Source organism: Podarcis liolepis (genome assembly GCF_965112155.1).
Source record: "Podarcis liolepis genome assembly, chromosome: 3".
Taxonomy (NCBI): Eukaryota; Metazoa; Chordata; class Lepidosauria; order Squamata; family Lacertidae; genus Podarcis; species Podarcis liolepis.
In genome coordinates this window covers 121,488,686-121,512,394 of record NC_139557.1, presented here as the reverse complement: position 1 = coordinate 121,512,394, position 23,709 = coordinate 121,488,686, and the positions used below count along the sequence as shown (strand labels likewise).

Below are 23,709 nucleotides of genomic sequence, written 5' to 3'. Positions count from 1 at the left end.
GTGGAGACACTCCTTCAGGTCTACTGGGCCGAGGCCGTTTAGGGCTTTAAAGGTCAGCTTTAAAGTTACAGCTCAGGAGGTACAATGGCACCTCCAGGAGTGATAGAAACTAGGACAGCCACTCCATAGGCAATCTGCAGCCTGCTTTGGCCCCTGCTCCTGCCGCTGCAGCTTTTGATGACTGCAGGTGCTCTAGCTAGCCTCACTTTCCCAACCCTCATGCAGCCTTCCTGTCACGGCAAACCTTTCCTCTTTCCTCTTCTTTCCCCTCTAGTTGCACACATATCGAACACACCTGTGTGTTGCTGATCCCCAAAATCCTTCTGCTGATCTTCCCACTGCCTGTTCTTTCCTGTGGGTTAGGCCGTGTTGGACTAATTCCGTACCAAAGTACTAATGAACGGCATGACTCTGTGTCAAGCCCTTGATCGATGTCCGCACCGGAGTCTCTTTAGGTTTGATTTTAATTAACTGAAGATCAAAGCTCTGCATCAAGGGAGCTGCGGTTATTCGCCTTCTGTTGCTTCCCCAGTTGCTCGTACGAAGAGAAGGGCCAGCCCTGGGCTCAGGACTCTCTTAACACCTTTGCTGTCCAGAAGGGGAGGGTTGAGGAGGCAGATGGTGCGGAGCTGTGTTGCTTCGAGAGCACATGGGGATACTTGTGCTTATGGGACCTGCTATCTTGCACTCTTAGCCTTCCACCTTTTCATCCAGTTAACCAATCCAAGCTTGCCAGCTTCCACTGGTCTGTGTCAGGGTGTGGCGATCACACAGGGTCCCCGGACGTTTCACCGTCTATTGATCCCTGTGCCGCCACTTTATTTCTCGCTGCCACCACCCAGGCCCTACCTGGTACAATACTGAGTCCAATCAGGGTTAAATTGAAATATAAACTTTTGTTTAGTTATTGCACTTTAACAAGCGTGTGGTTTCATAAACGGTATCGGTCAATTACAATCATGGGGTGCCTGTCCAGACCTATAACTTCTGCTACCTGCTCTCGCTCACTAAACCACCTGTCAGATATTTACTTGTCTTCCTAGCTCCTAACTGTTCCTGACTCAACTTATTTCGCTACACGAACTCAACCTACCCACAGACTCTACCCCAATTCACTCCCACTCCAACCAACCCAACTCCCAACGAACTCCTCCCAGAGCTGGTTTTATAGTCCCTCTTGACTCCACCCCCCTGGGTTCTGATTGGGTAACTTGTTTAACTAATTCACCTCCAGCACTCCCATATGTTAACATCACACAGGGATAGAGTCTTTCAGCCACTGCCTCTCTCTGCATGCCCAAATCTCTCCTATTCTCACAACGCATCAGGTAAACGTGTGCCCGGTTTTGCAGCACTTGCGACTGCCGATGGAGTGGGCTGGGGCTTTCAAGATGAAACGTTCTCCTAAGCAAACACATTCCCTTCACAAAGAAAAGGAGCCTTTCAGGGAGAAGGGTTGAGTTTTGCTTCCTCTCTGAGCTGGGATTCTTTTCACATGGAGGAGCATCAGAGCTCCCTTATCTGAAGTACATTCGGAACCAGGTTTCCACCTTTTCTGTTTGTGAGAAAGGACCACGCCTATGTGGCGGAGATGGTCTTGGATGCTCTGACCCACTTTAAGTAATAGACATGAGACTAGACTGGGCTTTCTCATGCCACCATTTGGCTACTGGTTCCTTTGGAAGGTGCTGGTTCCTTTGAAAGGTTCCTGGGATATTAAGCACTGGCTCCCAGTGGAGTAGAAGAAGAAGAAGAGTTTGGATTTGATATCCCGCCTTTCACTCCCTTTAAGGAGTCTCAAAGCGGCTCACATTCTCCTTTCCCTTCCTGCCCCACAACAAACACTCTGTGAGGTGAGTGGGGCTGAGAGACTTCAGAGAAGTGTGACTAGCGCAAGGTCACCCAGCAGCTGCATGTGGAGGAGCGGAGACGCGAACCTGGTTCCCCAGATTACGAGTCCACCACTCTTAACCACTACACCACACTCGCTCTCACACTGAGTACAGGGTCAGATTTAAGGTGCTGGTTTTGACCTTTAAAGCCCTTCACGGCCTAGGACCCTCGTACTTACAGGACCGCCTCTCCCGATATGCCCCATGGAGGACCTTAAGGTCCATAAATAGCCAAACCCTAGAGGTCCTGGGCCCTAAGGAAGTCAGATTAGGCTCAACCAGAGCCAGGGCCTTTTCAACACTGGCTCCGGCCTGGTGGAACGCTTTGTCTAATGAGACCAGGGCCCTACAGGATCTGATTTCTTTCTGCAGGGCCTGTAAGACAGAGTTGTTCCGCCTGGCCTTTGGCTTGGAATCAACTTGATCCCCTTCCCCTCTTTCTTTTTTCCTTCTGTGATAGAACTCCTATTTGGGGACTTCCATGGCTTTTTTCTGGCCCATGTAGGACCAGTCTGGATAGTTGGCCTTGGTGAAGATTTGACGTTTTCATCCCCAAAACATTTTTTATTTGAGTTTCTACTGAAATGAGGCTGCGTTTTAATGTTGTATTTTAATCTTGCTTTTAAGCTGTATTTTAATCAATTGTTTTTACCTGGTGTTAGCCTCCCTGAGTCTTGGCTGGGGAGGGTGGGGTATAAATAAAATTTATTATTATTAAGAGTGAGGAGGGCTGTGGAAGAGAGAGAATCCCTCCCCGCCCCCAGTTTTCCAATTGGAGCACACCAACATCAGCCACGTCCTGTTTTGGGCTAGTGTTTGTTGGGAGGTTTTCATCTTAGACGCACACTGGTCCTTTTTACATCAAGTTGCGAAAGGCAAGAGAGGATTACTATCGCCGTCACCATTTGTGTTTGGTTTCTGCCCCTTGCTGCTCCTGGCCGCAGAAACTAGCTCAGGGCACAAACACCTTCTCCCCCTGCAAGCTCCAGGCCTCCAGCACTGCCTAGAGCTAACCAAGAGGTGCTCCTAATTCTGCAACGTACTGAAATGCATGTGAAAGGTACCACTTCAACCACAGAATCTAAATGCTCATCAAGAAGTGTGTGTTAAATGAAAGTGGAGGCCAGGTTTGGGGAGTGGGAGACATTGCATGGGGGGCGGGGCGGGTGTCCTACTCCTGATCTTAATTCTGCTTCCAGCCTAGAAATGTCTGTGAATGCCCCCGTCTTTCTGAAGCCAAGAGAGGGGAAGGGCTCCCGGGCACAATGGCGAAGGCCGTGGCGCCTCGTTCCACCCGCTAATCCTTTTGAATAATAGGCTTGGAAGCGCTGTATGAAACTATTTTGCTAAAGTTGGAGGAGGATTCCACAGCCCAATTAAAGGATTAGAATGGAAAGCCACCGCATTACTCTTAAGTATGTGAATATATGAAGTTGGGGTGGAAGCAGCAAGATAAGCCATTCTTCCTTCTAAGACGGCCTGATCCTCGCCTGCGCTCCTGGCCCAGGGGCTGGCTTTGCGGGAGGCAAATCTTTTGTCCTGTAGGGAGGGGAAACCTTTGTGCCTCCCAGCTCTGTCCCCCAGCATGCGCAACGGGAGAGAGAGAGAGAGAGAGAATGTTAGTATTCTCTTACTCAGAACCATAGAGCTGGAAGGTTCCAGCAGCCGCCACCACCACCCTGGCCGGGCCAATCCTCAGCTGCAGGCAGGGCTGTGTATGTATCTTTTCAGTCCCCCTTCAGATTAATCTCTGCAATTTGTGTGTCACGATCAGAGTACAGTCATACCTTGGATCCCAAACGCCTTGGTACTTGGACGATTTGGCTCCCGAACGACGCAAACCCCGGAAGTGAGAACGTTCTTTGGAAGCCAGACACGCGGCTTCCGCAGCTCCTGATTGGCTGCAGGAAGCTGCTGCAGCCAATCAGAAGCCCCGCCTTGGTTCCCGAACTGTTTCGGGAATCGAACAGACTCCCAGAACGGATTAAGTTTGGGAACCGTGGTTCCACTGCAGTTGCTTTCAGAGAGCTCACACCGCACATTGCAGGAGAACGGTTCAAAGGGAAAGGGCCATTAGACAATCCAGACTGGCCAGGATTCCTTTCTGTGCGCACTCAGGGTGATCAGAGCCTGGAAATGCGCGACTGAAACACTGCTGGGCTTCATGCTTCTTGACAGTCTGTGCCTCACGTCAGCTCCTGTTTCCCGTTCCATCCTCAACACTGAATTTCTCCATTACCTGGCTTGGCCACAACAGCTCCCTCTCCCTGGACTGACTCCTCAGCTTCAATCAGCTCTCTAGTTCCTGACGCTGCTTCAGCCTGGTCCCTGTACCTGAGCTACAGCTGACAAACTCTTCTTCAAGGGCAAGGGATCGGCTGCTTTTGTTCCTAAACAAGGACTGTCTCTGGCTGTCAATGCATAGCCTGATTCGGCTTCAGCTCGGCAGCCTTTGTGTGTGTGGCTTTTCCCTGCCATGTCCCTAGTCCCTGAACTTTATTGGCCCAAGCGGTCTAAACATTTGTCCCGCTTTCTGTCCATCCTTTTTGGAACACAGATGAGATGTACTCGAAACTGAAAGCGAATCTCCTTTGACTTGAAAGTGCCCTTTTATGTGTTGCAGAGAAAACAGCTGATGATGATGTGCAGAAGTCTGATATCTCGTCCAGCAGCCAAGGAGTGATCGAAAAGGAATCTCTGGGGCCTCTTCTCCTGGAGGTATGTACTTAAGGGAGGCAGCTGCTCTGCATTGCCGTCATGCAAAAAACCTTCTAAATATCAGGGAAGGAGTCTTCTTTTAAGACTGTTCTGAAAGTGGAAATCGGGGACTATAGAGTCCTGCAGCCCGGAACATTTACAAAACAGGTTAGAAAAATAGCTGAGGCCAATGGATTAAATACGCCTAGTTGTGCCTTAAATCTAGGAGACAGTTTGCGCAGCTCAAAGCTCCCTCCAAGGCGGTTCGCATGCAGGTCCTCAGTAGGAAGTCAGCACCAATGTTAATTTTCTTTCTTTTTTTTAAAAAAGCTTCTAGTACTCATGGTTGCAGGGAGAAGGGGTCTTTAAAAAGGGGATTTCAGGCCAATTAGCCTAACTTCCGTTCCAGATTAGTGGATGGGAAGCATGGCTTTACTGCAGGGCCGAAATGAAATGCGGGAGCAAATGAGTGCGGAAAGAGGACCCACTGGCATAACAGAAGTGCCTTCATCAGGGTAATTCCTTCATCCTGCCCTCTGTAGTGGTTCTTCCACTTCTTCAGATCTAATGCAGATCTTTAACTGGGGGCGCCCTTACCTGTAGCTTGCACCCGATTAAAGCAATCTGCCTTGGAGTGAAAACAAAACCCAGCCACCTCAACTGCATTGACCCAAGTCATGAGATGTTGATGGACCTAAGCAGGCTGGAAATTGCCTGTTGTGCTAAAGGCTCTGCTACTGACCTAGCTTTCCCCTCTGTGCACAAGATCCCCTTCATAGCACAAGAGCCAACTCCTAGGGGCTGAGGTCCCTTCGCCCCCCCCACCCAAAATAAAACATTTGAGGAGGCTAAGCCCCTCCAAAGTTGATGCCCATTTCCATTCAAATGGTGTGCGTGCCCTGTGTCATGTGATCAGTTATGCTGGGTGGGGCTTACCTGCAGCACACCACTCCCAGTATTAAGTTTTTCAAGTTGGTGCCCTTGCTTCATAGCTACCTGCAGGCATAATAATAATAATAATAATAATAATAATAATAATAATAATAATAATTTATTTATACCCTGCCCATCTGGCTGGGTTTCCCCAGCCACCCTGGGCGGCTTCCAACAAAATAATAAAATACAGTAATGCATCAAACATTAAAAGCTTCCCTAAACAGGGCTGCCTTCAGATGTCTTCTAAAAGTCTGGTAGTTGTTGTTCTCTTTGACATCTGCTGGGAGGGTGTTCCACAGGGAAGGCGCCACTACCGAGAAGGCCCTCTGCCTGGTTCCCTGTAACATGGCTTCTCGCAGCGAGGGAACTGCCAGAAGGCCCTTGGAGCTGGACCTCAGTGTCTGGGCTGAACAATGGGGGTGGAGACGCTCCTTCAGGTATACTGGGCCGAGGCCGTTTAGCACTTTAAAGGTTAGCACCAACACTTTGAATTGTGCTCGGAAATGTACTGGGAGCCAATGTAGGTCTTTCAGGTGAGGTGTTAAGTGGTCTCGGTGACCGCTCCCAGTCACCAGTCTAGCTGCCACATTCTGGATTAATTGCAGTTTCCGTGTCACCTTCAAAGGTAGCCTCACGTAGAGCGCATTGCAGTAGTCCAAGCAGGAGATTAGAGCATGCACCACTCTGGCGAGACAGTTCGCGGGCAGGTAGGGTCTTAGCCTGCGTACCAGATGGAGCTGGGAGACTGCTGCCCTGGACACAAAATTGACCTGCATCTCCATGGACAGCTGAGAGTCCAAAATGACTCCCAAGGGGCAGTTACCCCATTCAGGACCAGGGAGTCCTCCATACCCACCTGCCTCCTGTCCCCCCAAAACAGGGTGAGGTGGTGCACCTGTTGAATCCCGCTTTGACACAGGATGCAGTAACTCTCTTTTCAGGAAGCTTTTGACGAAGGCTGCAGCCCCCCTCCTTGTTTGCCCCCCAAGTAGCTGGTACGTTACCTCTGAACCTGGGAGGTGTTTTGGCAACTGGCTGTAGTTAGAGACCCAGCCTCCCATCTCCCATAAATTTGTTCTTGGAACAGACATTGTCACAGATCCCTCCCCAGCTCATCCTTGCCATTTTGAATGCCTTGCCGATGTTCACCTGTGTTGCTTTTTTAGCGCCCCACCCCACCCCACCCCTCACTTTGGAGGTTGTGGGCTTGCCCTCTCGGCTGCCTCAGCCACATAGGACCTAGAAGAGTTTGAAAGCCTGCGCTGCTCGCTTCCCCTTACGCAGCGGGCAGAGGGAGTGACCGACATAGCCAGCGCGACGATAATGCCACAGGGGGAAAGCCCTGCAGCGGCTCGTTATCTTGTTACCGCTGACGATCCGTGTGCCCCTGCTTGAAACGCCTCTTGAAACGCAACAGCGGCATGTGGGTTTTTTTGTTTTAATCATTTCTCTCTGATTTAGGATGCTCAGGAGAGAGGACGGGGGCCCTGCTCCCAATTTCCGGAAATGGATTATTCAGTACCAGTTGCACGCTGGTTAGGCACCAGGCTGCCTGCGTTAATGGAACGGAGATTGATTTACACCCGCTACCATTTCTGAGCCGCTGATTCACTCCGTTCCCCTTTGCCTGCTGTATATCCTGCCTGACTTATTCATGCTGCTTTTCCTTTCCTAAATACCTTTTTAAAACGCCAAAGCGTCCAGGGTTGTTGTTTTTTAATGGCAGGGCTGGAAGATGCACTGAAACAGGCGAAAAGTTAAAGGGGGTGGGGAGTTTTAATTCAGGCAAGATCCTGCTTGGCTCTGATCTGCAACTCACCCCTTGCCATGGGGGGGGGTGTAGAATGCAGAAGCCTCTGGTTGCTTAGCAACAGGCAACAGCTGTGACTAAGGGAAATTGCGGGTCATGGGCCAATTTGAGGCGTGGGGGGGGGATGAAATTGCTTCCTGTTTCCAGCAGCTAAAGTAGCAGGATGGGGGAAACACAATTATTCCAATGAAAAATAAAAGAGTGTGAAGCCAAGTAAATGGTGTCTGTCTGCTTAGCGAGGCAATCAATTATCTGGGAAAGGGGCGCAAATGTTGCCAGTTATGCACATGTGGGTGGATGTGCCTGTGACTATATAGCTTCGAATTATGAAGGGGCTGGACTCTGTCAGTTCTCTCAGATCTCAGGCAGAGCTTAAGAATCCCCAGACCAACCATGCCCGAGGGAGACCTCTCCAGCCTCTTCTGGAAAACGTACACCTCAATCAGAAACCCACGATGCCTCTTGCTAGATTTTGCTTGCCATCGCTCAACGCCATCAGCAGTGGCAGCTGTTCCAAATATTTTTTTTTCCCCAAATTGAGTAGCACTCCTTGCTAAAAGCGGTGCCATTGGGGTTTTCTGCCAAACTCAGAAACCTAGCGGCTGCTGGAGCACCAATCCTAGCAGCCATTTCCCCCTCATTTTACTGGGCAGGCTCAGTGTTGTAAGGAAGCATGCGAGTCACGATAGGATTGCTGGCCCAACAACCTGGAGGTGCAAAGAACATCACAGGTGCAATGAAGATACCTTGCCAGGTGGGGTAGGGAACAGTAGCTTTTGTGGGCTTGTTGTTGAGGTCCAGCAGATCCCACGTCACGCAGAGCAGGATTTCTGTATCCTGACGTAGGTGGTACGAAATGGACTGGGCCAGAGAGGTGGACTCTGCTGCTCGTACAGTATCGTGCATGTGGCTTATTACAGAGACATCCCTCTAGTGCAGCGGTTCTCAACTTGTGGGTCCCCAGATGTTGTTGGACTACAACTCCCATCATCCCTGAGCTCTGGCCTCGCTAGCTAGGGGTGATGGGAGTTGTAGTCCAACAACATCCGGAGACCCACAGGTCGAGAAAGGCTGCTCTAGTGCGTGGCAGAGTTAGCACTAGTTCACCCCAGATATGGTGGCTGCATGGCAAAATCGCCAGCTGTTCTCTGGATTTTCAGCAGGGTGACCCTCTCACCAGGCCCTGTATCAGATCGCCACCAATCCTTAAGCGAGTGGAGGTTCCCATTACGCTGACAGTTCCACTGGGGAGGTGAGGAGCGCAGGCCAGAGTCCCCCAAAGCCCTGTCCTGTGTGACGCAGCGCTTTCCTTGACGCTTCTTTGCTTTGCTCTCGGCCCCGCAGGCGCTCGACGGCTTCTTCTTCGTTGTGAACCGCGAAGGGCGGATCGTGTTTGTGTCCGAGAACGTGACCAGCTACTTGGGCTATAACCAGGAGGAGCTCATGAACACCAGCGTCTACAGCATCTTGCACGTGGGAGACCACGCTGAGTTTGTCAAGAACTTGCTGCCCAAGTCGCTTGGTAAGCAGCTTGGCTTTCCTGACCCCCTCCTCTTCCAGAGACCCTGCGGAACCAGGCGAACAAAATCACTAGCAAGCTGTGGCAATGTCAGTTCACGTCACAACCAATGGGGTAATTCCCCCCCCCCGATGCTGTGAGGGGTAATTAGTCAGGGAGCAGGTAAGACAACAGGTCCTCAGGACATCCTAAGCAGAACCGAAGAAGAGCCCTTAGCAAGATCAGGCCAGTGGCCCTTCTAGTCCAACATCCTGTTCTCTCAGTGGCCAACCAAATGCCTATGGGAAACCTGCAAGCAGGATCGGAACACAAGACCCAGCACTCTCCCCGCTTGTGGTTTCCAGCAACTGGTATTCAGAAGCATTGCTGCATCCAGCTGTGGAGGCTGAGCATCGCCCCCTGGCTAGTAGCCACCAATAGGCCTCTTGTCCAATCCTCTTTTAACTAGGACGGTAGTCATCACTGTCTCCTGTGGCCTCTAGATCTAGAACAGATTGCAAGCATCAGACCCAGTTCTACCCAGGAAAGCTTATTTATCTAAAGAGGGGGAATTGGCCCAGCATAGTCCTGTTTCTTTTCAGAAAGGGGAATCTCTCTTCTTCTTCATCATCATCATCATCATAATAATAATAATAATAATAATAGCCGCTCAGGGCAGCTAACACCAATAAAATCACTGTAAAAAACATAATAGGGGGAGAAAAAAACCCAAACCAATTTAAAATACAGGTTAAAATGCAATTTAAAATGCAGCCTCATTTTAATATTAGCCCATAGATCAAAATCATAAGGGGAGAGAAACATAAGGGTCAGACTGAGTCCAAACCAAAGGCCAGGCGGAACAGCTCTGTCTTGCAGGCCCTGCAGAAAGATGTCAAGTCCCACAGGGCCCTAGTCTCTTGGGACAGAGCGTTCCACCAAGTCGGGGCCACTACTGAAAAGGCCCTGGCCCTAGTTGAGACCAAGCTAACCATCTTCCGACCCGGGACCTCCAAAATGTTGTCATTTGTGGACCTTAAGGCAAATGAAGGCATTAGTTAACTGGAAGCTGAAAGATTCAATTAGAAGGGTCAGCTTCAGTGAAGGAGCTAAGTACTCTGATTCCTTGAGGGCAACCCAATTTCCCAAGGGGGTTCTGTACTCTCGCTTGTGAAGAAAGGCTTAAGGTGTAGCTTTTTGGATGGATCAAAGGGGAGGGGGGAGCTGGGGGGGAGCAGGGTGCCTGTGTCTGGAAAGCATAGGACATCGTTTCCCTTGTGACACAAACCAAAGCGGTCGCTTGATACAATACATTTTCAGCTCTTTGAGGCTCCAGTTTAGTTGCCTGAATTCTGCTCGGAAGGTGCGCGGGTTGAGTAGGTGCAAGCCGCACTCAAGAGCACTAGCGGGTGGCTGGGGAGATTAGGAGGCGGCCCTATTTTGCAGACGGGATCCAATTTAATCCTGTCGACAACTCACTCGCTGCCATTCCGAATGCGTGTCATTTAATCTGCATTTAAGCTCATTTTTTGAATAATATGCTTACTCAAGAGCATCATAATGTAATTCCCAGTAAGAACCTCAGTTGACTACCCAACCAGAAACCCCAACAGATGTAAAAGCTTTGCTTTCTGCTGTTGTGGAGGCTGCAAGGCAAAAAAAAAACGTTAGTTGCTTGCTGGGTGCCAGCCCCAGCAGCAGGCTCAACCTGCAGCCACAGGCGCAAGGGGCACTCTTTGGTCCTCACTGCTGTGGCACGCTGAGTGCATGGCTGGTTTCAGCAAAGAGGATTCTTGCTGCTCCCGGATCAATGTTTTGTTCAAGGTAGGTCAACTCTGCGGCCTGCCAACCTTGCCAGTGTTTAATCGACTCGATGATAAGGCTCTTCTTGCTAAACACAGCTCCATTTATCAAAGTTATGGCCTATTAGCTAAAGCCTTATTAGTTGACGAGCCACTGACCCAGTAAACTCTCATAGCTGTTACGGCTGCCTCCTGTCAGTGCAGGAGTCTACTGAAGGCTGCAAACCGTAGAAATTACAGTCCTCTGGAGGGCATGGGGAGCTATTAGCAGCACATCAAGCATTTTATGTAAAACAAGTGGGGAGCTTGCAATAATAGAATCATAGAATTGTATAGTTGGAAGGGACCACGATTTGCAGTGGGGAGAGAAAGCAGGGCAGGTGGAAAGAGGGGGCTTTTCAGTCCTCCTTCCACTCCATTCTGCGAGTGTCCTGTGGGGCTTGGACAGGGTGGGTAGAAAATGGGCGCAGAAGCAAGAGAGTCGAATCTCCCTCCCCTCACTATGTGGGGCCCTCTGCCCAGCACAGTCTTGCATGCCCATGCATGGCATACATGCATTTTGCTGTCAAAGAGTGAGCTGGCAGTAAATCACGCTGTTTAAGGCTGGAGTTACCTTTTTCTTAGCAAAAACACAATCTACATGGGCTGAGTGTCAGGCCTAATGAGCAGAGCAGTTCATCACCATTAGGTCTTCAGTTGCCAAGACTGAAAGTTCCTACCTCCACACAGCTGTCTTAGGTCCTCACCAAAGCTTTCCCCAAGCAATCGGAGACTGCGCCTGCATGAAGCCAACCTCGCCTCCACCCTTTTCATGCCTCTTCTGATTCTGGGAGCTTGTCGCAGCGGGAGGCGGAGACATCTGTAGCTTTTCAGCAGCCTGGCTTATATCTGCCTCTTGGCCTCTTCCTCCTCCCACTGTCCGACTTCAGCTTCTGCCTCCAGACTTCTCTCTGCCACAGACTCCCCCTGCTCACAAAGCCCTGTTCCCTCTTCAGCATCTGACACTTCTTTTCCCCAGTCTTCTCCCAATGACTACTCATCATTATCCCACCACCACTCCCTGGGCTCTGAGCCTTCTTCCCTTGGTGGCTCCCCTGCTGGTTCCTCCCACCATTCCTCTGCGTCCAACCGGTCCATGACACATGTGCCCCTATGTATGCACATGGTGCAGAAACATACAGTCTATACTCATGCATGCGCACCCACCGGAAGTCACAGGAAGGCCAAATGCTATCAAATCATACGTAACATGTGAGGAGTGCCGTGCCCAGGAGGGAGTCAGGGAGCAGAGACAGCAGTGCACAAGAGAGCTGGGATTCAGCAGAAGGCTCTTGGGCACACAGCCAAGATGAAACCAGTTGCCCAGAATAGTCAGGACCAGCAGAGATGTGGGAGCAGCAAGCAAGGAGGGCTCTGCTCCCCTAGCAGACTGAGAGTGCTAGGAATCCCCACCGCAGAGGCTCAGGGAGCACAAGATCAACAGTAGGAGGAGAGTTCACAGCATTTATATTCTGGGCAGCTGCCAGTATCAGCAGGGATTGCTGCAGTACAGTCAGACTGGACAATGGCTGTACGGGGAGCGTCCTGCAAATGGCTTTGTTCCTCTCATTTACTCCCTAGAGATTGCCAGTGTGGGGTCCATCAGAGGTGATGGGAGTTGTAGTCCAGTCATACCCAGGGGGCTGCAGGTTCCCTACACTTGCTTCATGGCAATAAGTCTTCAAGTGGTAGATCCAGTTGACCTAAGGTGAATCACAACAGCGACACTACCACCTGGCAGTAGACATGCACATTTGGGCTTCAGATAGGTCCCATGTCTGAAAATGTTGCATGCTGCCACTTGACGGTGGTAAAATGCACAATAGTACAGTGGTGCCTTGGTTCTCAAATGCCTTGGTTCTCAAATGCCTTGGTTCTCAAACACCTTGGTTCCCAATCACCAAAAACCCAGAAGTAAGTGTTCCTGTTTCCGAATGTTTTTCGGGAGGCGACCGTCCAATGCGGCTGTCGGCTATTGTTTCTAGGGCGCCTGCACCAATCAGAAGCTGCGCCTTGGTTTTCGAACATTTTGGAAGTCAAACCGACTTGCGGAACGGATTTGATGCTTTTGTTTTTGCTATTTATTTTGCGTTTTTGAGGCTTTTTCAGTTAATTTGTTTTTGTGACTGTGTGGAACCCTGTTCAGCTACTGATTGGTTGGTTGTGTGACTGGAGAAATGGATAAAAGCCCCCCATCCAAACAATGACTATCATTAGTGCAGGTAAGAAAAAATAATAACTTTAATTTTTATCATCTACAGTACTGTCTTATTTATTTTATAGTACAGTACATTGATTATTGCTTTCATTTTATGGATCAATGGTTTCGTTGGATAGTAAAATTCATGTTAAATTGCTGTTTTAGGGGTTGTTTTTAAAAGTCAGGAATGGATTAATCTGTTTTGCATTACTTTCTATGGGAAAGCGTGCCTTGGTTTTGGAACGCTTTGGTTTTGGAACGGACTTCCGGAACGGATTACGTTTGAGAACCAAGGTACCACTGTATGTGGAAATTTGTATGGCATAACAGAGTGCTTTATTTGGTCCTAGAAGATCTAAATTCAAATACCATGAAGTCACCCAGGCGACCTTCAGATTCGTCACAATCTTTCCGGCTTAACCTCCCTCACAGGGTTCTTAGGAGGATAAACACACACAAACCTTCAAGGCTGGCTATAGGTGGTGCTGGTGGTGTTATGATGCGTCCCTTTCCAGTTCAGTGAGCTGCAGGGTAATAATCCATGCCAAGCTCGGACTTACCAAATTGGGCAGCTGCTGTGGCCTGTGGCTCTTCTGCAGTGCAGAGACAGGGAGGGAGGGATTTCTGCCGGGCATTCATGGGTGCTCCCGCCCTGCAGGGTCCGTGCCCGTGACCTAGAGGCCCCTTTGAGTCTAGCAACAGTGAAGAAAGGGCTGAGTGGCCTCACACGCCTTGCAAGCCCATGCAGCTGGATGGGCCACACAGTTGTGCCCTTTAATAAATGCTGCTCTTCTCAAACGCAGCTCCCTTTAAGCCAGTGCCAGCCCCGCTGCAGACGACACCGTATAACATTGATTTCAGCATCGTTTGTATCAAATTAGCTCCATTCAATACGAAATCGACTTGAGCTAATTCAATATAAGGCAGGCTTGAATCAATATCTCACTTAATCAGGCCTCAAACTGATCCTTACCTCGCTGCACACTTTGTGTAGATGCGGTTTAATGTTTTGTGAAGTGTCACCGTAGCATTAACTCACAGAGACAATGTTCCTAATAATAATAATAATAATATAATTTATCATTTATACCCCGCCCATGTAGCTGGGTTTCCCCAACCACTCTGGGCGGCTTTCAACAGAATATTAAAATACAGTAGTCTATTAAGCATTAAAAGCTTCCCTAAACAGGGCTGCCTTCAGATGTCTTCTAAAAGTCTGGCAGTTGTTCTTCTCTTTGACATCTGGTGGGAGGGCGTTCCACAGGGCGGGTGCCACTACTGAGAAGGCCCTCTGCCTGCTTCCCTGCAACTTGGCTTCTCGCAGGGAGGGAACCGCCTGAAGGCCCTTGGCGCTGGACCTCAGTACAGTGGTACCTCGGGTTACAGACGCTTCAGGTTATAGATGCTTCAGGTTACAGACTCTGCTAACCCAGAAATAGTACCTTAGATTAAGAACTTTGCTTCAGGATGAGAACAGAAATCGTGCGGCAGTGGGAGGCCCCATTAGCTAAAGTGGTGCTTCAGGTTAAGAACAGTTTCAGGTTAAGAACGGACCTCTGGAACGAATTAAGTTCTTAACCCGAGGTACCACTGTACTGAACATGGGTTTTCCCCCTAAGGAACATTAGAAGAGCCTTCAGCTGGATCAGGCCATTGGCCCATCTAGCTCAGCCTCTGCTTCTCACAGTGGCCAACCAGATTCCCCAAAAGGAAGAAGCCGGCAAGCAAGACCTGAGAAAAAGAGCGACTCTCCTTGCTTCCTACAGTTCCCAGCAACTCGTATTCAGAAGCCTGCTGACTCCAGTGAGGCAGTATTCAACTTGTGAATATGGTTGCCAAGGGAACTACTTTGCCATGCAACTATGCAAGGATGGAAGAGAATTGTGGAAGGGGCTGGAGCACATCCTTCGCTTGCAGGGGCCCCCAGATTCTGTCCCTGGCACCCCCACTTTGAAAAGGATTTGGTGCAGTACAGTTCCTAGGGATGAGGCCACAGCTCAGTGGTAGAGCAGAGACAAAGGTAGCCTCTGATTCAATCCGTTGACACCCCAAAGTAACAGGATCCCGGGCAAAAGTTTGGCTCTGTGTAATAAGGCAGCCCTGGATGTTCATGCGAGCAAAACCCACATTGGGCTGCATCTCTCTCTGCAATGTGCAGCATCCCTTTGCTGGTATGGTGCCATTCTGGTCCCCCAGCAGAAGTAGGAGGGAGCAAGGGAGCCCAGTGAAGCTTCCTGATTCCAGCGGTCCACAACTGAAGCATCAGATTAGCAGTGGGGTCTTGGTTATTAGTATACAGTGGCACCTCTGGATGTGAACGGGATCCGTTCCAGAGCCCTGTTCACATCCTGAAGCGAACGCAACCCGCATTGCGTGTGCGCAGGTGGCGATTCGGCGCATGCGCGTGACGTCATTTTGAGCGTCTGCGCATGCACGAGTGATGAAACCCGGAAGTAACGCGTTCCGTTACTTCCGGGTCGCTGCGGAGCGCAACCATAAAACGCTCAACCTGAAGCAACTTTAATCTAAGGTATGACTATACTAGGCATTTGTGTTCCTGATTCACGCAGTTGGATGATGCAACCGAAAAGATCACAAGAAGTCTCTAGTCTTGTGCAGTTAAATAAGGCATCTTTGCTCCTGTGTATCTGCTGTTTCCGGTGCCTTCACTGTTAATGGTGGGATGCGTGTGTGCCCATCTGTGCCCATGTGCCGCTTTGGACAGCACAAAGGTGCAGCAGTAATAGTAACCAAGGGAGGTGGACTAGGTGGTGTTGATGACCCTCATGTGGCCACCAGCTGCCAGGCAGCGCCTGGTAGGAACAGTGGCCTGCAGACTGAGCAAGAGGGCTGTGGCAAACCTGCAGCATAACCGAGAAAAGCAAGCCGGTGTCCTCTGTATGTTTTGGACTAAGGCCTCCATCATTGCCAGCATCACACAACCATGTTCCCTGGGGCTGATGAGAGCTCCAGATCAGCCGGGGGCTGCTAGGCTGGTGAAGACAAGATTCAAGGACCTGCAATGTCCCAGGAGATACTTGTCACCTGCTCTCGAGTTCAAGTGACGCTAATAATGTGGTGGTTTTGTGTGTGTTGAAAGCCCTTCTGATACATTATCTCAGTAATCCTAGCGATGGCGGTGAATGCAGAGCAGGGTTTGCATCTCAGACGATGAGGTAGTGCTGGCTCAATAAAAATAAATAAATCTGGCTCCTTTCCGCTAATGTAGTCGCTCCGTTCTGTTTATGGATTTGAAGACCACGAAATGTATCATAAGCTCCGTGAGTGGTTTCAGCAATACAGTCAGTGAATCAGAACCACCGAAGGACACGGATGGCTCCATGGTGGAGTGCATGCTTTGCGTGTCAGGTGCCATAGCTACAGTCCCTGGATCTTCAGTAGCAGAGCTGGGAAAAGACCTCGGCCTCGCACCTTGGGGAGCCACTGAGAGTCACAGCAGGCAGAAGCCAAGGCTTTGACTCCATATGTTAGCTTTCCATGTTCATATACAGGCAATCCCCCCCATTTGCGCATGTTCAGTATGTGTGCAACTGAGCACACACGAATTGCGCCAAACCCAGAAGAAGAAGAAGAAGAAGAGTTTGGATTTGATATCCCGCCTTTCACTCCCCTTCAGGAGTCTCAAAGCGGCTAACATTCTCCTTTCCCTTCCTCCCCCACAACAAACACTCTGTGAGGTGAGTGGGGCTGAGAGACTTCACAGAAGTGTGACTGGCCCAAGGTCACCCAGCAACTGCATGTGGAGGAGCGGAGACGCGAACCCGATTTCCCAGATTACATGACTACCGCTCTTAACCACTACACCACACTTCACTCAGAAGTGACCCAGAAACATCTGCAGGGGCAAAACAGGGTGTTTGCAGGCTTTTCCAATGGTGTTTCAAATATACTTAAACATGTGGTGCCTTGGAATGTATAAATGGGGGGTTGCTTGCAATCATAAGGATTTTTTTAAAAAGAGGGAGCTGTGATTTCACATCTCTGCCAGGTTTCCAGATCCTGGTCTTTTTGCACGTCCGCTTCTTCAAAGCCTTTCAATAGGGCTCCTTGATCTTCCCTTCTTCTGCAGTGAACGGCGTCCCTTGGCCTCAAGAGTCCACCCGGCGCAACAGCCACACCTTCAACTGCAGGATGCTGATCCGGCCCCCGGACGAGCCGGCGGCAGAGAACCAGGAGGCCCGGCAGCGTTACGAAGTCATGCAGTGCTTCACCGTATCCCAGCCGAAACTGATCAAGGAGGAAGGCGAAGGTAGGAGCAGACGGTGGCTTGTTTGGAGAGGGAAATAGTGCTTGCGTGTGCAGTGTTGCATTTCTGGGGAGGGGAGAGGGAGAGGAGGAGGAGGGAGGGACAAATCGTCCTCAGCCGTCCTCCTGCAGGACCTTCCTTGCAAGGGGACTGCGGCTCTCTGAGGGCTTGATATTCTGCGTGCCGCATTCCCTGCTCACTTTGGAGGGGAGGACTCAGGATGCCTGCAGCTCGATGTACGCAGCCCACAAGCCCACCCTTGGGGAGGTGGGAGGTGTTCTACCTGTGCAGCTGGCCACGGGTACATCTGCGCTGCGGGCTTGAGTGAGAGGCAAGTGTGGCAGGTGCGTTGCTTGCAGGGCAAGCAGGAGTTCCAGAAGGTCTGGCGCAGGCCTTCCCCTTCCTCTTCCCAGTGGCAATCCTAATAAACTGCTGTTGTCTTTCACATTACCCTTCGTACAGAGCCAGTGTGGCGTAGTGGTTAAGAGCGGTGGACTCGTAATCTGGTGAACCGGGTTCGCGTCCCCGCTCCTCCACATGCAGCTGCTGGGTGACCTTGGGCCAGTCACACTTCTGTGAAGTCTCTCAGCCCCACTCACCTCACAGAGTGTTTGTTGTGGGGGAGGAAGGGAAAGGAGATTGTTAGCCGCTTTGAGACTCCTACGGGTAGTGATAAAGCGGGATATAAAAATCCAAACACTTCTTCTTCTAATATTGGCAGCCCCCTTTAACATTGGAGAAACAAGCACAAGACCTTTCTGGTCTTGGCTGCAGAGAAGCAAATGAGTTGTCTCCCTTGAGACCGTTAAAAGAAGATCCTCAGCCAGTGGATCTCAGGTGTTTGCTAACTTCCACTGCAGGAGTGTCCCCCTTGATTTGCATTACTTGGCTCCCTTAACGCCAGGAGCCATTGATGAGCATGTGTAGCTTGCTCAAGCGCCACAGTGGGTGGTGTGTGTGTGTGTGTGTGTGTGTGTGTGTGTGTTTAGCAGACCTGAGTTCAGGACTGGAATCTCAATACACATCTGCACTCTGGCTCAACCCCCTGGTGCAAAATAGACTTTCCATCAGAACACTTTGGGCTCATATCTCCACGGTGGCCATTTTGTTCAATTGCATTAGCTGAATTAATCCATTGCAGCTTACACAGGAGATCATGACTGGAAGGAATAAATCACACAGGGGTTTATGAGCAGATACTTTGCCCAGGAGATGATAGTAGTTGGCTTTCAACCGCTGCCTTTTATTTTACAGTGCTGCCAGATCCAAATGGCCTCAGAATTAATTCTCCCAAACAATGAGGAACACACACACACTGTGCCAGTGCCAATCTCCCCAAGCAAACTTTCCGTAGTTCAGCTGCTGTGTAAGGTTTAACTCAACAATATGGCTTTTCATTGCGAAATGCAGAAAAGCCTTGGCTTAGGCTTGGCTTCAGTGATCTTCTCTAAATTAACAAAGATGGGTTGGCATCCCCCAGGACTTTTCTTCTGTGCAAGAAGTCCCATCTCTCTGCCTCCATCTCCCTTTCCTCCTTGGAGTCCTTCCTTAAGGCCTACCACTCTAAAGAGTCGTTTGCCCCAGTTCAGCCAGTGTGGTGTAATGGTTAAGAGAGGTGGACTCGTAATCAGGTGAACTGGGTTCGATTCCCGGCTCCTCCACATGCAGCTGCTGGGTGACCTTGGGCTAGTCACGCTTCTCTGAAGTCTCTCAGCCTCACTCACCTCACAGAGTGTTTGTTGTGGGGGAGGAAGGGAAAGGAGATTGTGAGCCGCTTTGAGACTCCTTCGGGTAGTGATAAAGCGGATATCAAATCCAAACTCCTCCTCCTCTTCATTCTCTGGGATGTCTCCTAGGAACAGCTCACGCCTCTGACACCAAATACCAGTCAGGAGCCACTGTTTCCGTGTTCCGTTTTCAGGTTGGTTGCAGGGAATGTAATTCCTTTGGCAAAAGTCACATCTTCTTTGAAGGGGGATCTACTTTACTCTTTGGGAATAGTGGTTTTGAAGGCATGTATGCTGGGTGAGGTTTGCTGCTGATGCTTGCAGTCTGGAAGAGGCGAGTAAAAAGAAAGAGGGTTTTTTACAGGTAAGCACTTGCTCCGTATAACCCTTCCCACCTCCAACCTTGCTTTTCTTCTGCTTCTCCTCCTCCTCTTCACGGCAGACTTGCAGTCCTGTCTGATATGCATCGCACGAAGATTACCTCGATCCGCACCTCCTGCTACATCAGAATCCTTCATGACCAAGCAGGATACTACAGGTACCATTCAGAAGGGTAGCCAAGCCCTTGGCCCCAGAGGGCATTTCACCCCAGTGCAGCCACCAATTGTGGCATGGAGAGGGTTGACTTGGGAGCAGGCACCCCCAAACTCAACCCTCCAGCTTTTTTGGGACTACAGCTCCCATCATCCCTGACCACTGGTCCTGTTAGCGAGGGATGATGGGAGTTGTAGTCTCAAAACAGCTGGAGGGCTGAGTTTGGGGATGCCTGCTTGAGAGCAACTGGTAGCCTAAGTGCACTACCTTGGCCACAGTCTGCAGTTCCTATGTATGTTTGGAGTTCTGTGTCAGCAAGAGGGGCTTCTGTTATCTTCAAAACTGGGGAGAACTCAGTGGGCACATCCCAGTTGTTCCCCTGAACCATTTCATAAGGAAACATGGCGGGAGGGGAGGGATCAGTGGAAGTGAGCAAGGGAAGGGAGGAGAAGGGACAGTGGCCAACGCTCTGTGTGGAATAGTCTACTTACTTATTTCTAGAAAAAGAGCCCTGAGCAGGAGAATGGGTAGGAATTGTTTGCCAGGGCAGCGGGGAAGCTCAAGTGATGGAACTGGAAGAATGAAGGCAGGATATACATTCAATACAATAATAATAATAATAATAATAATAATAATAATAATAATAATAATAATAATAATAATTTATACCCCACCCATCTGGTTGGGCTTCCCCAGCCACTCTGGGCGGCTTCCAACAAAATACTAAAATACAGTAATGCATCAGACATTAAAAGCTTCCCTAAATAAATGCATTATTGGTATTTATTTATTTATTTCTTGAGGAATTTCTACCCTGCCTTTCAACCTCCAAAACAAAGCAGTCAAGGCAGCTCGTGCATTTAAAAAAAACAACAACTACGACCAGAACTATCCAGAGGACTTTTATTTCAATAAAAATAATAAAAAAACCACCTACAGATCCATAGATAAGAGTCAGCTGTGCTTCTGAATCCGCACCCCTCCATTGCTCTTTCTTTAGATGTTCAGTCCTAATGTGCTTCTCTCCCTTCCGCTCAGGTAAAATCATCTCCATCGACACCAGTTCGCTGAGAGCGGCAGGCCGGACCGGCTGGGAGGATTTAGTGAGGAAATGCATCTACGCTTTCTTCCAGCCTCAGGGCAGGGAGCCATCTTACGCCAAGCAGCTATTTCAGGAAGGTAAAAAGGCTCCTCTCTTTGCACGCACTGCCATTGTTGCTGGATAAGTGCTTTCCGGACTGAAAAATAAAACTAAAGGGGGGGGGGGGACACACCAGACAAAGAAGGCAAATAACGCTCCCAAAGGAAGTAGCTGAAATGGCTGACTGATGCCCGTGGCTTCTCTGGCTGGCAAGGGGGGTCCTTGCCTGCACACTCAATAGGATTCCATCAACCTGCTGCCAGTTGTCTCTCCACACTCCCATGGCAACCTTGCCTGGGAGGCTGTTGGCCTGCAGTTCAGGGGTGGCGTGCCAAGTCCGAGGCCTTCTTGCGGCCCTTTCAGGAAGGAAGAACGAAAGTGAGTGAGCCAAGTTATTCAAGGCTGGCTGCCTTCTTGGTCCTGAAAGAGGATAGAGATGGTCAAAAGTCTTTTTTCTTTTCTTTTTTTAAGAAGGGGGGCACCTTTTATCCAGAAGGCTAACGTGGGCATTGTGGTTAGTGTTGGACTGAGACGAGGGAGATTGGGTACCCAATGGCCTTGAAGCTCCCTTGCGTATACCATGATCAGGCATATTCATCTCTCTCTCTCTCTCTCTCTCTCTCTCTCTCTCTCTCTCTCTCTCCTCTCTTCTGTTCTCTTCTGCTCTGTTTTCTCTCTGTGTGTCTCTCTCAGCCTGACAGGGTTGCTAACTGGGATCCCACAGCTCATTCTCCCCTGGTCTCCTCGCTGGCCCAAATAGTACTAATTTAGCCAGCTAGCCCTGGTGATCATCTAATGTTTATTGGATGGACTTTCCCCCTAAACTGATTTTTGAATTCTGAATTTATTGTTATTCACGTTTTATACTGTATTTTATGCTGTTTTTTGTTGCATCAATTAAGTGTTTTAAATTTGTTGTTAGCCGCCCTGAGCCTGATTTTCTGAACCGGGAAGGGCGGGGTATAAATAAAAAATTATTATTATTATTATTAAGAGGATATAAGTGGGCACAGGGCAGGGGATAGCTAACCCATGCTCCCTTGAACTCCTTGGAGAAAGAAAGGTGGGGTAAAAATGGAACAGATAGTCAAATTTCCTAGCTCTTTATCTTTTTATTGCTGCAAACCACGTTGATATGCACAAATATTTTAATGGATAAATTTATAAGCCACTTTTCCTGAGTGCTCAAAGCACCTTACATGCATTACCCTGTGTGACCTTATAAGACCTCTGCAAGGTGGGTCAGTACATCACCCCCACAGTGTGGAGGCTGAGAGAATAACGTATTTGCCTTTCCATGAATTGGTTCTCCTCATTTGTAGCCCTGGGAGCATTTGGCAATAATGAGTTCTATGGATATTTTGTGCGTAGGGTGGTGGTGGTGGTTTGATGCTTCCTCCTGGTACCCAGGTCCTGGGGGTCTTTTTCTCTCTCCCCCCCCCCCACATCTCCCTGTATTTCCCTGGGCACTAGGGCAAGGGGCAGGAATAATATTTGGGAGCCAGCACAAACTGACTTGGGTAACCTTGACAAGCCACTGCCTCAGTTCTCCCATCTGTCAAATGGGAGCCATGTTCACCAGCCTCCACGTTGATTTGAGGACCAAAACAAAAAACAAAACACCATTATACAGCAAAAACTGGCCATGGTAAACAGAAGGCAGAACAATGCTTCTCAATTGGTATTGTATTACCGTATTTTTCGCTCTATAAGACACACCAGACCACAAGGCACACCTAGTTTTTGGAGGAGGAAAATAAGAAAAAAATATTCTGAATCCCAGAAGCCAGAACAGCAAGAGGGATCGCTGCGCAGTGAAAGCAGCAATCCCTCTTGCTGTTCTGGCTTCTGGGATAGCTGTGCAGCCTGCATTCGCTCCATAAGATGCACACATATTTCCCCTTACTTTTTAGGGGGGGAAAAGTGAGTCTTATAGAGCAAAAAATACGGTATTTTATGTACTGTGGCTTGCCGTTGTTTTATTGATTATAGTTTAGAAATTATTTATTGTAACTGTTGAGTGGATTTCTGTTTAACTTTTATATGTTATTATTATTTAATAATATTCTAATGATTGTTGAATGTTACTATTTGATGTAGGTTGCCTATTTTAAAGATATGTTTTATTATCACATTTTTGTATTGCATTAGAATGTTGGAAGATGTACATTTTTTGTTTCTTCAGCGTGTAAACCGCCTTGAATATTGTAAGATAGAAAGACGGTGTACAAATTAAAAATGATGATGATGATGATTGTCAGGGAACTGCCATCAGGTCAGAAGCAAGAGGTGGAAGGGCAGTTGTGTTATAGGGAACCTCCGAAGATCTTGCAAAGCAGCTCCTCCTCTGGCGAGGAGGAAAGCCCCACCTCCAGTGGAGAGGAGGTGGTGGGACCAGGGGATGCTAGGGAGAGCAGGCTGGAGAGGAGGGAAGTACCCCTTTGCCAGCGCCCAGTCAGTTTCGGCGCAAGGAGAGGAGGAGAAGGCTGGGGGTCACACAACTGTTACGCTGGGAGAGGTACAAGGACCGCCCACTCCCAGATTCTGCTAGCGAGTGAGCCGGACATGAACTTGCAACACTCTTCACTGTAAATACTTTGCACTAATAATAAAGCCTGGAAAAGACAGGTTGGAGTCTTGCCTATTTGCTCTCGAGGAAACACACCAACACCTGACAATGATGAAATGTAAGGCAACCCAGCCCATTAACCCACGTTCTCTCTCTCTCTTTTTCCCCTTCGCTCCATGTTTCCCTCCTCCCCAGTGATGACACGGGGCACAGCCTTCAGCCCATCTTACCGGTTCACACTGAGCGATGGGACTGTCCTGAGCGCTCATACCAAGTGCAGACTTTGCTGCCCTCAAGGCCCGGAGATGCAGCCATTCATCATGGGCATCCACATAATTGAGAGGTGAGTCTCAAGAACCCCCCAGTTACATTACTCTTCCTCCCTTCTCTCCCACCCTCTGATGGTCTGAATTAAGCTGTGAGCTCCTTGGCTGGGCGACCTGCCTCTTTTTTGCCTTTGCGACCCCACAAGACACCCGGTACAGAGGTGGCACTCTTATGTATCAGTGATAGCAGTTGACTTCCCTCTCTTCCATTTGGTCTGGGACTTCTTGTTGAGAAAAACTCAGAAGAAACATCAGTCTTCAGAAAACGGGC

At 49.4% G+C, this 23,709-nt stretch overlaps 1 protein-coding gene across 6 annotated transcripts in view; it reads left to right on the top strand.

Annotated features, from left to right (window-relative positions):
* The window catches only part of NCOA1 (nuclear receptor coactivator 1), a 296,235-nt gene that overhangs the window by 224,413 nt on the left and 48,113 nt on the right, over positions 1 to 23,709 (top strand). For all 6 annotated transcript variants that reach the window (XR_014523525.1, XM_083494093.1, XM_083494094.1 and 3 more), the window contains 6 exons: positions 4,516 to 4,610; positions 8,680 to 8,857; positions 16,965 to 17,144; positions 19,311 to 19,406; positions 20,441 to 20,581; positions 23,308 to 23,455. Coding sequence is in view for 5 of the 6 variants with exons in the window: in XM_083494093.1 (XP_083350219.1) it covers positions 4,516 to 4,610; positions 8,680 to 8,857; positions 16,965 to 17,144; positions 19,311 to 19,406; positions 20,441 to 20,581; positions 23,308 to 23,455 (838 nt within the window). In the remaining variant the exon portion in view is untranslated. The remainder of the gene's footprint in view (positions 1 to 4,515; positions 4,611 to 8,679; positions 8,858 to 16,964; positions 17,145 to 19,310; positions 19,407 to 20,440; positions 20,582 to 23,307; positions 23,456 to 23,709) is intronic.